Below are 14,274 nucleotides of genomic sequence, written 5' to 3' on the forward strand. Positions count from 1 at the left end.
GTGTAATCCACTGTTTTAAATATTACTGGGTGACGTCTTGGAGGTACTTAGGGATTCTCCTAACAATAATTCCAGGTGAAAAGGCCAGCAGCTGCTAGGGGCTCACACTTATTATACGAGAACCTGAACACTTGCAGCCAACAAGGAAAATTCAAAGCTTTAATAGAACGAGGGTCGATATGCCACATACTGTGACAAAATTCCTTAAAAACCAACTCAAGAGGCACCAAAGCTACAGAGAAATCCTGTCTAGAAAAACCAAAAAAAAAAAACAAAAACAAAACCTCAAGGCCCCAGGTGGTGGTGGTGCACGCCTTTAATCCCAGCACTCAAGAGGCAGAAGCAGGTGGATCTCTGTGGGTTCAAGGCCAGCCTAGTCTGCAGCAGAGTGAGTTCCAGGATAGCCAGGACTGTTTCACAGAGAAACCCTGTCTAAAAACAAGCAAGCAAGCAAGCAAGCAGACAGACAGACAAACAAAAACTTAAAGGAAGGAGAACTTTTTGGCTTAGTTTCAGAGGTTTCGGTCAACGGTCCCTTGGCTTTGTTGCATCTGAATCTTGTGTGGTGCAGCAGAGCATTGCAGTAAAGCAAAGTGGCTCACCTCATGGTGAACTGGAAAGAGATGAACAAAGAGTCCTAGAACACGCCATAGTCCTCAAGAACTTGCTTCTGGTGACCTGCTTTCTCTAACTGGGGTCCACCGCCAAACATTTCCACCACTTCCCTGATGCGATTTAAATTGTACTTCCGGGACTGTTAAGATGGTGGACTGGGTGAAAGCCTCGCTACCCACCCTGACTATCTGACTTCCATCTTGGAAGCCACAGTGGAAAAAGAGAATCATCTCCTGCTGTGGCTGCTCCTTCCTTTCCTTCGGCCAATAGCAAGCCTGTGCTCACTCTCTTGCTTCTGGCTCTCACTTCCAGGCTGCTAGACTCTGTTCCGGTTCCCCATTCATGCAGAGGACTGTGATCTAGGACAGTGATCTGTGAGTCTCCCCTAGATAAATAACCCTTTATTATACCTAAGTCTGAACTAGTGTAGGATTATTTTGTGTCTTCCACCATCAACCTCCTAAAGTTGCCCTCTGATCCCCACACATGTTATGGTACCCAAGCACCTACACTCATATCATACACACACAATAACATAAGAAAATTAGGAATCTTTCTGTAGATCATTTACCAATTTTGTCAGAGGCTTCGTGATCCAATCACCTATCACTGGTTTGTGTGAACATCTGCAGCTCCAATCTTTCACATATGAGCTCTAAAGTGATAATAAGAAGTATTTTTTGCTACATCCTGAATAGTTTCCCCTTAGGGAATTTCCATCCTCTGCCCAAAGGTCCCACAACCCTATCCATTCAGCTCACTGACTGTGACAATGTGTATTTTAAAGTAGGGCAAGGCAGTACCACTGAGGGAGCCCAGTAGATAGTCAACCTCCCACCCCGCACGATGCCTGCCTTCTGCCTAATCTCTTTTTCTTTCTTTTTTTTTTTTATTAAAAAAAGGGAAAAAAAGTTTCCACCTCCTCCCAGCCTCCCATTTCCCTCCCCCTCCTCCCACCCTTCTCCCCCTCCCCCTACTCCTCTCCCCCTCCCTCTCCAGTCCAAAGAGCAGTCAGGGTTCCCTGCCCTGTGGAAAGTCCAAGGTCCTCCCCCCCTCCGTCCATATCTAGGAAGGTGAACATCCAAACTGGCTAGGCTCCCACGAAGCCAGAACGTTAAATAGGATCAAACCCCGTGCCATTGTCCTTGGCTTCTCGTCAGTCCTCATTGTTCGCCATGTTCAGAGAGTCCGGTTTTATCCCATGCTTTTTCAGTCCCAGTCCAGCTGGCCTTGGTGAGCTCCCAACAGATCAGCCCCACTCTCTCAGTGGGTGGGTGCACCCCTCGTGGTCCTGACTTCCTTGCTCATGTTCTCCCTCCTTCTGCTCCTCATTGGGACCTTGGGAGCTCAGTCCAGTGCTCCAGTGTGGGTCTCTGTCTCTATCTCCATCCATCACCAGATGAAGGTTCTATGGTGATATGCAAGATATTCGTCAGTATTGCTATAGGATAGGGTCATTTCAGGTTCCCTATCCTCAGCTGCCCAAGGAACTAACTGGGGACATCACCTTGGGCTCCTGGGAGCCGCTCTAGGTTCAAGTCTCTTGCCAACCCTAAGGTGGCTCCCTTAACTAAGAATTGTGCTTCCGTGCTCCCCTATCCAACCTTCCTTTATCCCAATCATCCTTTTTCCCCAAGTTTCCCCCATCCTCACCTTCTCCCTTTTCTCTCCCCATCTCCCCTTACCCCCATCTCCCCTTACCCCCATCTCCCCTTACCCCCATCCCACCTACCCCCAAGATCCCAATTTTCTCCCTGGCAATTTTGTCTACTTCCCATAGCCAAGAGGATAACTATATGTTTTTCCTTGGGTTCACCTTCTTATTTAGCTTCTTTAGGTTCACCAATTGTAGACTCTGTGACCCTTATTTATGGCTACTGCCTAATCTCTTGCTGCCCTCTGGATCTGGAATTCCCCATCCACTAGAACTCTTACTTTCCCCTGTTGGTCTGAGACACTCTCCCCCACTGTGATAACCCCAGCTCTGATCCATCACTCCTGGGAAAACAAAGCATTTTTTTCCTGGGAAACAAAGTGGTTCACTCCTTAACTGAGTCATGATTCCAGGTTCTGATGAGCTGGGGCTGAGGCTTTCCTAGAAGGTCATATTCCCACCAGTTCTACAAGCAGAAAGTATTACATGAGTTGGCCAATAAAAAACAGCCCAGCCTCATCAGTGGGCACTGTCACCGCACTTGGCTGAGATTTCTTTCAACAAAGCTGTGCACTGTGCTCAGCTTGATGCCACCTCTGTGTCCTGTAGCAACTGGCCTAGACTGAGGTGGTGTGTTATGACAGTCGCATTGTTTGCCACTAAAGACACTAAAGAAGTTAAAGCCGGTCCTTTCGAGCAGAGAAAGGACCATTTGTGAAGACCGGAAAGCCTGTGTCATCCTCACGTCGATCACACTATAGCAACCTTCTAAGGTCACTTTGGCATCCAGGCCTTCCAGAAAGACCACCACAGGCACTGTCTGCTTTAAAGAGCCATAGTCAAGGGAGGGAGCGAGTGTACGTGTGCCGCGTGTGCGTGTGTCTATGTGTGTGTTCTCGGTCAAGCTCAACGTCTTTCCCCCACCCCCAACTTCTAACGTTCTCCTTAGTCCTCTTCCCCTGTAAACCCTCCCCTCCAGCTGACCCCCAGCCCTCCTCCTGGCTCGTCCCTCCCTAACCCAGTCCTCCCTTCTCACCCTGTCCAGCCCCGCCTCTCGGACCGTCTACGCCCTCCCTCTCCGGCAGCCCCCGCCCTCACCTGCATCTGCTCGCGAGGGGCGGGGCCAGAATGACAAAGCACACGGGCGGCGCGGGACCCGCCCCCTGGCTCGGCGGTGCGTCGCCCCGCTGTTATGGAGACCCGCCGCGCGCGCGGGCGGCGATGATGGGCGGCCATGGCCCGGGCGGGCGGCGGCGGCGCAGCAGCACCGGAACGGGCGGGGGGCGCGGCGCGGCCCGAACCGTGGGAGCTGTCCCTGGAGGAAGTGCTGAAGGTGTACGAGCAGCCCATCAACGAGGAGCAGGCCTGGGCTGTGTGTTTCCAGGGCTGCCGCGGGCTGCGGGGCGAGCCGGGGGGCGTGCGGCGCATCCGGGACACGGCCGACATCCTCCTGCGCAGGGACGGCTCGGTTGGCGCGCGGCTGGAGCCCGGTAAGGCGCAGTGGGGTGGGTGGGGGTGTGGCCGGCTCGGCGGGCTGGCGGGCGGCAGGCCGCTGAGGGCGCCCGGTGCCAGGTGCCAGTGCCTCGACCTTTCTCTCATCAGCGTAAAGACAGCGCTCTGTGGGACCCAGAAGGCCCCACCCTGCCCTCTGAATCTGGGACTCCTTGTCTCCTCTTCGACCTAGGATAGCTCCACCGCCACACAACACAAACCGTCTAGGATAACCTTACCAGCAGCCTATCGCTCCTAATGTGCCGGCCAGAGGTCGGTTGGCTGCTCGCGCCAGGGGACGCTTTCCCCAAAGGAGAGGGGCTTTGGCTAGAAGCCCGAGTACCCGAGTATCTTTTACCTTTAAGTCTTGGAGCGCGGCATTTCGAAGCCTCTCTCTAGCCTTTTCTCTTCAAGCTGGGTTTGGGGGAGTCTGTAGCCCTCCGGCCTTGCTCTAGCAGGGCCTGAGGGTGAATGAATTCTTGCTGCTCCCCATGAAGCTGGCACTCTCCTGGCGACACTGCAGACTTTAAGGTTACATAGAGATGTGGGTCGTTCTCTTCTCTCTCTCTCTCTCTCTCTCTCTCTCTCTCTCTCTCTCTCTCTGTGTGTGTGTGTATGTAGGGTGTGCTTTGCTCTGAGTCTACTGAGCTGATACTAATTTCCTGAATTTAATTGTAAGTGCAAGAAAAGTGTATAATTTGTGATTTTAAAAAAGCCTTTAACATCAATAAGAACCAACAGTTAAGCTTTTGAGAGATTCTTGAAGTCTACTCAGAGTGGTGAGTTCAAGCGGCTATTTACTGTTCTCCTTTATTTCCACCCCCCTGAGAATTGTAGTTCTAGTATACAGCATACAGTGATATTACCCTAAAAGTTGATACCCCTTTGGGAGCACAAAGGCAGGCTGTGTGTTTGCTGAATGAAGGCTGGCCTCTCTCCAACACTGAGAGCTATGGGCTTGCAGAAATTCTCCCAAGCAGGCATCTGCGGGGGACTAGGAATGACAAGCAAAGCCAAACAGAAGCAGTGGACAAGAGCTGCTTCTGTAACAGGAGGGCCCATTGTGCACACACAGGAGCCATCACGATTTCCTCAGGCCTTCTCAGCCTGCACCCAGCTCCTTCCTTCCCACACCCCTGCCTGATAGTTTCAAGTTGTTAAATTTTGCACAAAAGCACTGATGTATTTCACAGGGAGATAATAAGCCCAACACCCGGGTAGACTGATTTAACCTTGGCCACATTCGCTCCGAGAGTGGCATAATTTGCCTAAATTGGTGCTTGTGCTCAGAATCACTGTATTGCTTCATCTTCCCAAGACTGGCCTGAGGGGACAGGTGCACCCACCACCAACTGCTTTGACCTGGGGGTGGGGTGGGGTGTGGGGGTGGGGTGGGGACCCCGCAGCCTCCACATTCATAGAGCTTTACTTCTGAGGCTCTAGCCTCCTTACAAAACTGTTCCTGGACCTACTCCATTCCTTACCGTAGAGAATATAACCCAGGACCTGGCTCCCAGCACTGCAGAACAAGGCAGGATTACAGGGAGCCTGTTCCGTCTGGTTCTCTGATGTTAAAGACAACGAAGCTGAGACTTAGGGTTGTAAGTGGCTTGCTGTCATAGTTGGGGACTGCACTGTGAACCATCCAAGCTGAGCTCCTGTTGGGTCCCTCAAAAAGAACAGTAGTAGCCTGTCCCTGCCCCCTCCCCGCCCCAGCAGTGTCTATACTGCCTTATTGTTTCCAGCCTCCTGCTGGGTCAAAGTTCAGAGAATGCACTCCATGGTGACTGTTGGGGAGAGGAACCTGTGTGTGGCACCATGGGGTCCAATTTCACTTTCTATTCAGCACACCTTTGGATGTGTTGGTAAACAAACCTCATGAAGGTCAATGAAACTTATAACTTGCTTTTTTTGGATGGATCTTGCTGTTCAGGCTGATACTAAACTCTTGAGGTCAAGTGATCCTCCCACTAAGCCACGTGATGCTGAAACTATAGGGCCTTGTTGCTTCCTTGGTTCTTTTTTGTTTGTTTGATTTTTTTCATCTTTCGAGATAGGGTTTCTCAGTAGCTGTGGAGCCAGTCCTGGAACTCGCCCTGTAGACCAGGCTGGCCTCCAACACTGTGAGTTCAAGGTTACCTGGTCTACAGAATGAGTTCCAGGACCGTCAGAGCTACACAGAGAAACCCTGTCTTGAAAAAACAAAAGAAAAAAAAACCAACTGTATTTACCAGAACAATCTCTGAACTTCTTAAATCAGCTGAAACTTTGCCACCCCTCTGGAAGTAGCCAGCCCAGCACTTTTCTGGAGGATTTGAGAGTCTAGTGAATTCCCTAAAGGATCTTGTGTAGTTTATTCCTGAAGTAGCTGTCAAATGCTCAGCATTTGAGTTTATTTTGATGCTTGTAGAGTTTTTTTTTTATTTTTATTTTATTTTTATTTTTCGAGACAGGGTTTCTCCGTAGCTTTTGGTTCCTGTCCTGGAACTAGCTCTTGTAGACCAGGCTGGCCTCGAACTCACAGAGATCCACCTGCCTCTGCCTCCCGAGTGCTGGGATTAAAGGCGTGCACCACCATCGCCCGGCTTTTTTTTTTTTTTTTTTTTTTTTTTGGTTTTTCGAGACAGGGTTTCTCTGTGGCTTTGGAGCCTGTCCTGGAACTAGCTCTGTAGACCAGGCTGGTCTCGAACTCACAGAGATCCGCCTGCCTCTGCCTCCCGAGTGCTAGGATTAAAGGCGTGCGCCACCACAGCCCGGCCCGCCCGGCTTTTTTATTTTTATTTTTTGCTTGTAGAGTTTCTCAATCTGCTGAATTGGATGTTGTCACCCAGTTTGGTCAGTCTCTAAGCCATGCAGATCTTATTCTCCACCAGATTTTTTGAGACTCTCACTAAATCTGGAGCTCACCATTTTGGCTAGACTGGCTGCTACCTGGTATATTTCCCCAACACTGGGGCCATAGGCCCCTTCTGTTAAACTCAGCTTTTACATGGGTACTACAGATCCAAATACAGTTCTTCATGGGAGACTTTTTTCTAGTCACCCTAGAAGTGTGTGTGTGTGTGTGTGTGTCCATACCTGAGACAGGTTCCTGGAACTCAAGACCCTCCAGCCCCAGCTTCTCAAGTGCTAAAATTGCCACTATACCTGACTTGTTTAAATTTATATATATTTATATATATACAGGGTTTCTCTGTAGCTTTGGAGCGTGTCCCAGCTAGCTCTTGTAGACCAGGCTGGCCTTGAACTCACAGAGATCCGCCTGCTTCTGCCTCCCACCACCACCCAGCTTATTTTTTATCATTTTTAATTTTGTGTGTGTGTGTGTGTGTGTGTGTGTGTGTGTGTGTGTGTGTACACATACCTGAGTTCAGGAGGTGTCTGCAGAATCCACAGTTGTTGGGTGCCCTCTAAAGCCAGAGTTCCAGGAGGTTGTGAACTACCTGAAGTGTAGATGCTTTTAGCCACTGACGGAGGCATCTGGTGGGAAGTGGAGGGTAAGCAAGTAGAGTGACATGTAGTAACATGTAGAGTGACTTAAACTGTATGTTGAGGGAAGAGTGACTTTCTTTTTTCTTTTTGGATGTTTTGAGGCAGAATTTCTCTGTGTAGCCTTGGCTGTCCTAGAACTTGCTTTGTAAACCAGGCTGACCTTGAACTCAACTAACTGAAATCCACTTGACTCTGCTTCTTAAGTGCTGGGATTAAAGTTGTGTTTAGGACAGAGTATTTATTTTATTTATTTATTTGTTTATTGTTTTTTGAGACAGGGTTTCTTTGTGTAGCCCTAGCTGCCCTGGAACTCACTCTATAGACCATCCAGTCTGGCCTCAAACTTAGAGAGCTGCCTGCCTCTGTCTCCAGAGTGCTGGGATTAAAGGCATGTGCTACCACCGCCCAGTCAGTGTTTTCTGAGACAAAGCCAATTCCTTAAATGGAGTTTGGTTAGTGATGACGGACCCACAGTGTTCTCAGTGACCTTTGTCTGTCTCAAGCTCCAGGATCCAGATTCAGGAGCATGACCTCTTCTTAGTGGGGTTTGGCCATCAGCCTGATGGAGTCTGCAGCTTCCAGGCCCACCAGCCTGAATGTGCTGGTTAGTCATCCCTTCTGCAGGAAACCCATGTAGACAGGTGGAGGCTGGACCTGGGGCTGGGTCAGCATCCTTCACCCTCCTCTGAAATGGGAGTGAGTGGTTATGCCGGCTCTTCTCCTCTTCTCCCTTTACCTCCCTGCTCTCTTTTCATGCCCATGTGCATACAATTCTCTATTTTCAGGTGTGTGTGTGTGTGTGTGTGTGTGTGTGTGTGTGTGTGTGTGTGTGAGAGAGAGAGAGAGAGAGAGAGAGAGAGAGAGAGAGAGAGAGAGAGAGAGAGAGACTCTCTCACATATCCCAGCCTGTCCATGACCTCACTGTGTAACTGTGCTGGTTAGTTCTTTCAACTTGACACAAGGTGGAGTCATCTGGGAAGAGGGCACTTCAGCTGAGAAAATGCCCCATCAAATTGGCCTGTGGGAAATCCTATGGGGCATCTTCTTAATGAGAGATTTATGTGGAAGGGCTCAGCACACTGTAGGTGGTGCCAACCCTTGGCAGGTGGTCCTGGCTTCTGTAAGAAGCAGGCTGAGTGAGCCTTGGGGAGTAAGCTAGTAAGCAGCGCTCCCCCATGGCCCCAATCAGATCCTGCCGCTGGGCTCTGCCTTGACCCCCTGCCCTGATGTCCTTCAGTGATGGATGATTATATGGAACTGTAAGCTAAAATAAAGCCTTTCCTCCCCAAGTTGCTTTTGTCCAAGGTGGTTTATCACAGCAATAGAACCCCTAAGACAGTAACTGCAGCTTCCCATTCCAGCTGGTCCTGCATGGATGTGAGGCTCTCCCAACCCATCTTGTGTTGTAGCCTTGAGTTCCAGTCTGCACTAGAACTGGCAATGGTGTCCATGGAACTACAGTCTTATTTTCACTCTTCCTTTTTTTCCTTTTTCTTTTCCTTTCTTTCTTTTTCCTTTTTTGTTTATTTTTGCTTTTCAAGACAAGGTTTATCTGTATAACAGCCCTGGCTATCCTGAAACTCACTCCATAGACCAGGCTGGTCTTGAACTCACCGAGATCCACCTGCCCCTGCCTCCTAAGTACTGGGATTAAAGGCGTGCGCCACCACTGCCATGTATATTTTTACTCTTCTTGCCCAACAGTACTAAAGAGTAGGCATTTGCATGTCACAGAGCCGTGTTGGATACGTTGGAATGAGGCAGCGTGGGCTAGTGAGAGATAGTGTCCAGGAAGCACAGCCAGGGTTCTCTCCCTCTGCCTGGCCTGTGCAGCTTGTTGCTGTAACTGCATGTGTAGACGGGCCATCTGTTTAAACCGGGTGCTCACTTGTCTGTCTCTCGGCCCCATGCTCCCGTTTGAGCTAAAGTAAGATCTCTGGCTCCTGAGAAATGTCATTGGAACACTGGGGTTGAGAAGCCACAACCTGGCTCTTGGCTATTGAAGCCCTTGAGCTTCACCAGTGACCAGGGCTCCCTGTTCAGCTGGCTTTTCTTCTTAAACAGCTTAGTATTGCATGTGACTCTGTCCAGTCATCCTGAGGGTACCCAAAACCGAGTAGGAAGGGGACATTCCTTTGCAGAGGAGGGAATTTGTCCCTCCAGAGTCTCCTGGATACCAGAATATTTGTGGTTGACACATGTTTATTGAGCTAGGTCCTTCCCACGTGGTTCCTGCCACAGTTGTCTTGTCCACTCCACCACTACAAGGCACCCCTTGTGCCCTGCGAAGGTCACTCGGCTAAGTTGCGGTGGGGCTAACACCAGGCTACTTTGGATAGGTGACTGGAGTCTGTTCAGAGGCGCTCACAGGGCAAACGCACAGCAGTGTTGGGCTTCCTCTTCCTGCACAGCATCCTGTGAGATCCACGCCGAGTAAGAAGAAACTGAAGGTCACAGAAGAGAAGCAGGTGTCCAAAGTCAGTGAGGTGGGCATGACTTTACCTGCCTCAGAGCTCGTGTTTGTTTCTGTAGCCTTGCAGCACACCACCCAGGTGGAGCCCTGGCCCGTGGCACACCTTTGTGGACACTGGCCAATCCAGCTTGGGATGCAGTGTCCAGGGTCCATGCAGATGAACCCTTGACACAAACATGGGTTTCAGTATGAGGAATGCAGTTCTGCAAAGGGCTCCCTTGTGTGCTTCCTGACAGCCAGTGCTCTATCCCTGAGCCTCCCACTCAGAAGAGGGGAAGGAAGAGCTCAATGCTGTGGGGGTGTGGCAGGATGCCTGGCCACTCTGGTGTGGGTGTGAACTGGGTGTGTCTGTGAATAGCTTTTCCAATTTGGTTTCACCTCTGAATTAGACCTTACACAAAGGTAAGGTAGTTTCTCTCTCTCTCTTTCTCTCTTGGTTTTGTTTTGTTTTGCTTCTTCTTCTTTTTTTTTTCTTGAGACAGGGTTACTCTGTGTATCTTTGGCTGTCCTGGAACTCACTCTGTAGACCAGGCTGTTCTTGAACTCACAGAGATCCGCCTGCTTCTACCTCCAAGTGCTGGGATTAAATGTGTGCACCTCCATGCCCAGCAAGAAGGCAATTTTTCAGGTGTATTTTCACTCTGTAATACTGTCTGTGCCCCAGGTTGGTTGCCCAGAAGTCCTCAAGATACTTGGAATCAGGATACTAGCCCACATCTTTGTTTGCATGCTCTTCAATGTGCTTCTAGAAGGAGAAAGCCTTAAGTCTTAAGTAGCCTGTGGGGTCTCTGTGTAAGTTGCATGGCTCCGCTTGTAGTAGGGTACAGCTCCAGCCAGCCTTGCTGCCATGTTCAAGGCCCTGAACTTCCTCCACACTCATCTGCTGCCAGCCTGGTGCCCACAGAGAATCCTTTCCCTGTCTGCCATGGCACACGTGTGTGGTGGGAACAGCTAAGGGCCTCTTGGCCTTTCATAGTGGGAGTTCTGGTCCCAGGATGTAGACCATGTAAACAGATGTGACAAAGTTTGTGCTCTGGTTATTAGCTGATTCCTCACAGGGTAAGACAGTGTGAAGGGGGAGTTCTGTAGTAAGACAGCGCTGGCGGGGGGTGGGGGGGGCTTCCTGTCTGGAGATGACACTCTGCTGGTTAGCCAAATCAGCTTAAAGACCAGAGTTTCTGGAGGAAGTTCAGCCATTGCTTTTCAGTCCATTGAATCCTACTTTATTCCAGGACAGTGGGCTTGCGGTCCTTTCCTCAGGGCAGGAAGAGGAGAATTAAAAGAGAATGTATGAGGTCCTATGGCTTTGCAACACATCCTTAAACTGGCTTAACACACATATAGTCGCGTCCAGTTTAAGACGCGATTTCTTTGGCTAAGCAATAAAGAAACTGCTAGGCCCATTGGATAGGCCCACCCTTAGGTGGGTGGAATAAACAGAACAGAACGCTGGGAGGAAGAGGAAGTGAGGTCAGACTCCACAGCTCTGCTCTCCGGAGCAGACGCAGGAGAGACGCCATGCTACCTGCTCCAGGGAAGACGCACGCTATGAAGCTCCAACCCAGGATGGACTTAGGCTAGAATCTTCCCGGTAAGCGCACCTAGGGGCGCTACACAGATGATTAGAAATGGGCTAAATTAATATGTGAGAATTAGCCAGTAAGGGCTAGAGCTAAGGGCCAAAGCAGTGTTTAAAAGAATACAGTGTCCGTGTAATTATTTCGGGGCATAAGCTAGCCGAGCCGGGCAGGCGGCTGGGGTGTTTGGGGACGCAACCCTGCTGCCGCCCATATTACTACAAATCCAAAATAATCTCTACCTTCAGGCTAGCTTCTAGCAGCCCTATTTCATCTACCACATAACGCAGCATAACCATAGATCCTGGGGACTGAAACATGGGCAGCTTTGGGGTCGCTGTTCTAAGCACGGAGGGGAAAGCAGGAGGAGGGCCTCCGTTCAGTTCCATTCTTGGCGTCGAGCATCAAAAGAGATTTTAAATGATTCCACGTTACTTATACATAAAATGGAACTCATTATGACATTTTCCTTTTTTTACATTTTAAATGATTTACTTATTTATTTCCTGTGCGTTCATTTACCTGCATGCATATATGTCTATGTGAAGTTGTCAGATTCCCTGGAACTGGAGTTATAGACAGTTTTAAGCTACCATGTGGGTGCTGGGAAGTGAACCTGGGTCCTCTGGAAGAACAGCCAATGCTCTTAACCGCTGAGCAATATCTACAGTCCCTCATTGTGAAATTTTCAAATGTGTACATAGTGTATTTCCATCAGGGTCTCTCATTCAGCTTAGATGTTATTTGCTAGAATTTAGCTTTTGCTTAGAGTCCACGTGCAAGATTGGAATGGGACCCAAGGCCTTGTGTTTGCTGTTTAAGCTGTCTACCACTGTATACCAGCCCCCCAGTTACTCCTTTCAATAAAAAGTTGGCAAAAAAAAAAGTTAAATAGCTAAATTTTACGCCAGGCTGTAGTGGCGCATTCCTTTAATCCCAGCACGCAGGAGGCAGAGGCAGGCAGATCTCTGTGAGTTCAAGGCCAGTCTGGTCTACAGAGTGAGTTCAAGGGCATCCAGGAATACACAGAAAAGCCCTGTCTCAGGAAAACCAACCAAATAAATAAATAGAAAAAAAGAAAAAGAAAAGAAAATGCCTCCATAATGTCAGGCTGTTGGCAAGCCTAGGGCATTTTCTTAATTCTTGATCAGTGGGGGAGGTCCCAGACCATTATGAGTGGGATCACCCTTGGGTTGGTGGTCCTGAGTTCCTTTAGAGAGCAGGTTGAGCAAGTTAAGGGCTACCCTGTAAGTGTCACCCCTCCATGGCCTCTGGTTTCTGCGCTGTTTGAGTTCCCGCTCTGACTTTCTTCAGTGATGACTATGATATAAAAAGTGTAAGCTAAATAAACCCTTCCTCCCCAACTTGCTTTTGGTCATGTTTTCTTTCTTTCTTTCTTTCTTTCTTTCTTTCTTTCTTTCTTTTTTTTTTGTTTTGTTTTTCTAGACAGGGTTTCTCTGTGGCTTTGGAGCCTGTCCTGGAACTAGCTCTGTAGACCAGGCTGGTCTCGAACTCACAGAGATCCACCTGCCTCTGCCTCCCGAGTGCTGGGATTAAAGGCGTGCGCCACCACCGCCCGGCTTTTGGTCATGTTTTCATCATTGCAATAGTAACACTAAGACACCCAGAGAGAGAGACAGACAGACAGACAGATTCTGTGAGTATGAACACGTACAATGTCGTGACACATGAGGATAACTTCCAGGGTTCAGATCCTTCCTTCCACTGTGCTTTTGGGGATAGAATGCAGGTCATTAGGCTTGCAAAACAAGCACTTTTACCTGCTGAGCCATCTTTCAGAATCTAATTTTGTCAGCTGCATACTCTGTCTCCTGCTAGGACCAGTGGTGTGGTCTTGGTGATGTGCCCAGATATGTAACCAAGGGTTGGATACACACTTTGTCTTCCTGTTGGGACCAGTGATGTGGTCTTGGTGATGTGCCCAGATGTGTTACCAGGGGTTGGGTACATGCTCTATCTTCCTGTTGGGATCAGTGGTGAGGTCTTGTTGATGTCCCCAGAGGTTGGGTATGGAAGCATAGCAGGAGTTCAGTCCCCAAGGTTTGCCCATTGCTAGAGAGTCATGAATGCTCAAGGCCTGTGGTGTAAGGCAGGCCTCAGCATCATGTACTGCTGACCTATAAGGCAGGCCTCAGCATCGTGATATGGCTCTGATATCAGCACTGCCAATTAACACCGTGATATAGCCCTGCTGATATGGGTCACCTCCAGACCTGCCACTGGTGGACTGTGCTCCTGCTGTAGGAAGAGACTTCCTGGGAGTGGTGTGTGGGCAGTGTGTGCACAAGTGCTTGGGGAAGCCTGCTGTCCTCAGTCCTGGATGAGCCACCACCCACCTGTGGAAGAGAAGGAAGGACACACCTGTGTCCCTTTGCCCCACAGAACTCTGTTTGTTAAGCAAACACGGTGTCTGCCTCCGTGCCTTCCTGTGGGTGGTTCTCTTCTTCTGGCTTTCACCAGTTTCCAAGGCTGGTGCTTGACTTGGGTCACAACTCAGTTTTACAGTTCCTTTCTTGACAGTGGAAGCCGCCTGCCTGTATGTGTGGCTCACTTACTAAATGCCAGCCACTGGGTGTGTCTTCACTCAATCTGACAAGCCCTCCCTGGTAAGTGATATCACATCACTTTTGTGAGCGGGAACTGCCACCACTCAGTCACATGACCTTTGACTCCACAGTCTCTTGGCTGTATTTTCACTTTTCCCTACATAATTTCAAATTCAGAATGTTTCCTTCTAAATTTTATACGTATGAGTGTTTCCCCTGAATGTATGTATGTGTACCTTGTGCATGCCTGATGCCTATGGAAGCCAGAAGAGGGCACTGAATCCCCTGGAACGAGAGTTACAGATGGTTGTGAGCTGTCCTGTGAGTGCTGGGAATAGAATGAGGCCTTTCTAAGAGCAGCCAGTACTCAGATTCAGAGAGTTGAAAGGGAAGGCATTGGAGGAG

General features: G+C 49.4%; 1 protein-coding gene across 2 annotated transcripts in view; it reads left to right on the plus strand.

The window, feature by feature from the left end:
* Nucleotides 1-3,428: 3,428 nt before the first annotated feature.
* Nucleotides 3,429-14,274, plus strand: part of Spire2 (spire type actin nucleation factor 2) — a 35,497-nt gene continuing 24,651 nt past the window's right edge. For both annotated transcript variants that reach the window (XM_075977589.1, XM_075977590.1), the window contains exon 1: nt 3,429-3,759. In XM_075977589.1, coding sequence (XP_075833704.1) covers nt 3,504-3,759 — 256 coding nt within the window. In that variant the 5' untranslated portion in view covers nt 3,429-3,503. The remainder of the gene's footprint in view (nt 3,760-14,274) is intronic.

The sequence above is a fragment of the Microtus pennsylvanicus genome, chromosome 6 (genome assembly GCF_037038515.1).
Source record: "Microtus pennsylvanicus isolate mMicPen1 chromosome 6, mMicPen1.hap1, whole genome shotgun sequence".
Lineage (NCBI taxonomy): Eukaryota > Metazoa > Chordata > Mammalia > Rodentia > Cricetidae > Microtus > Microtus pennsylvanicus.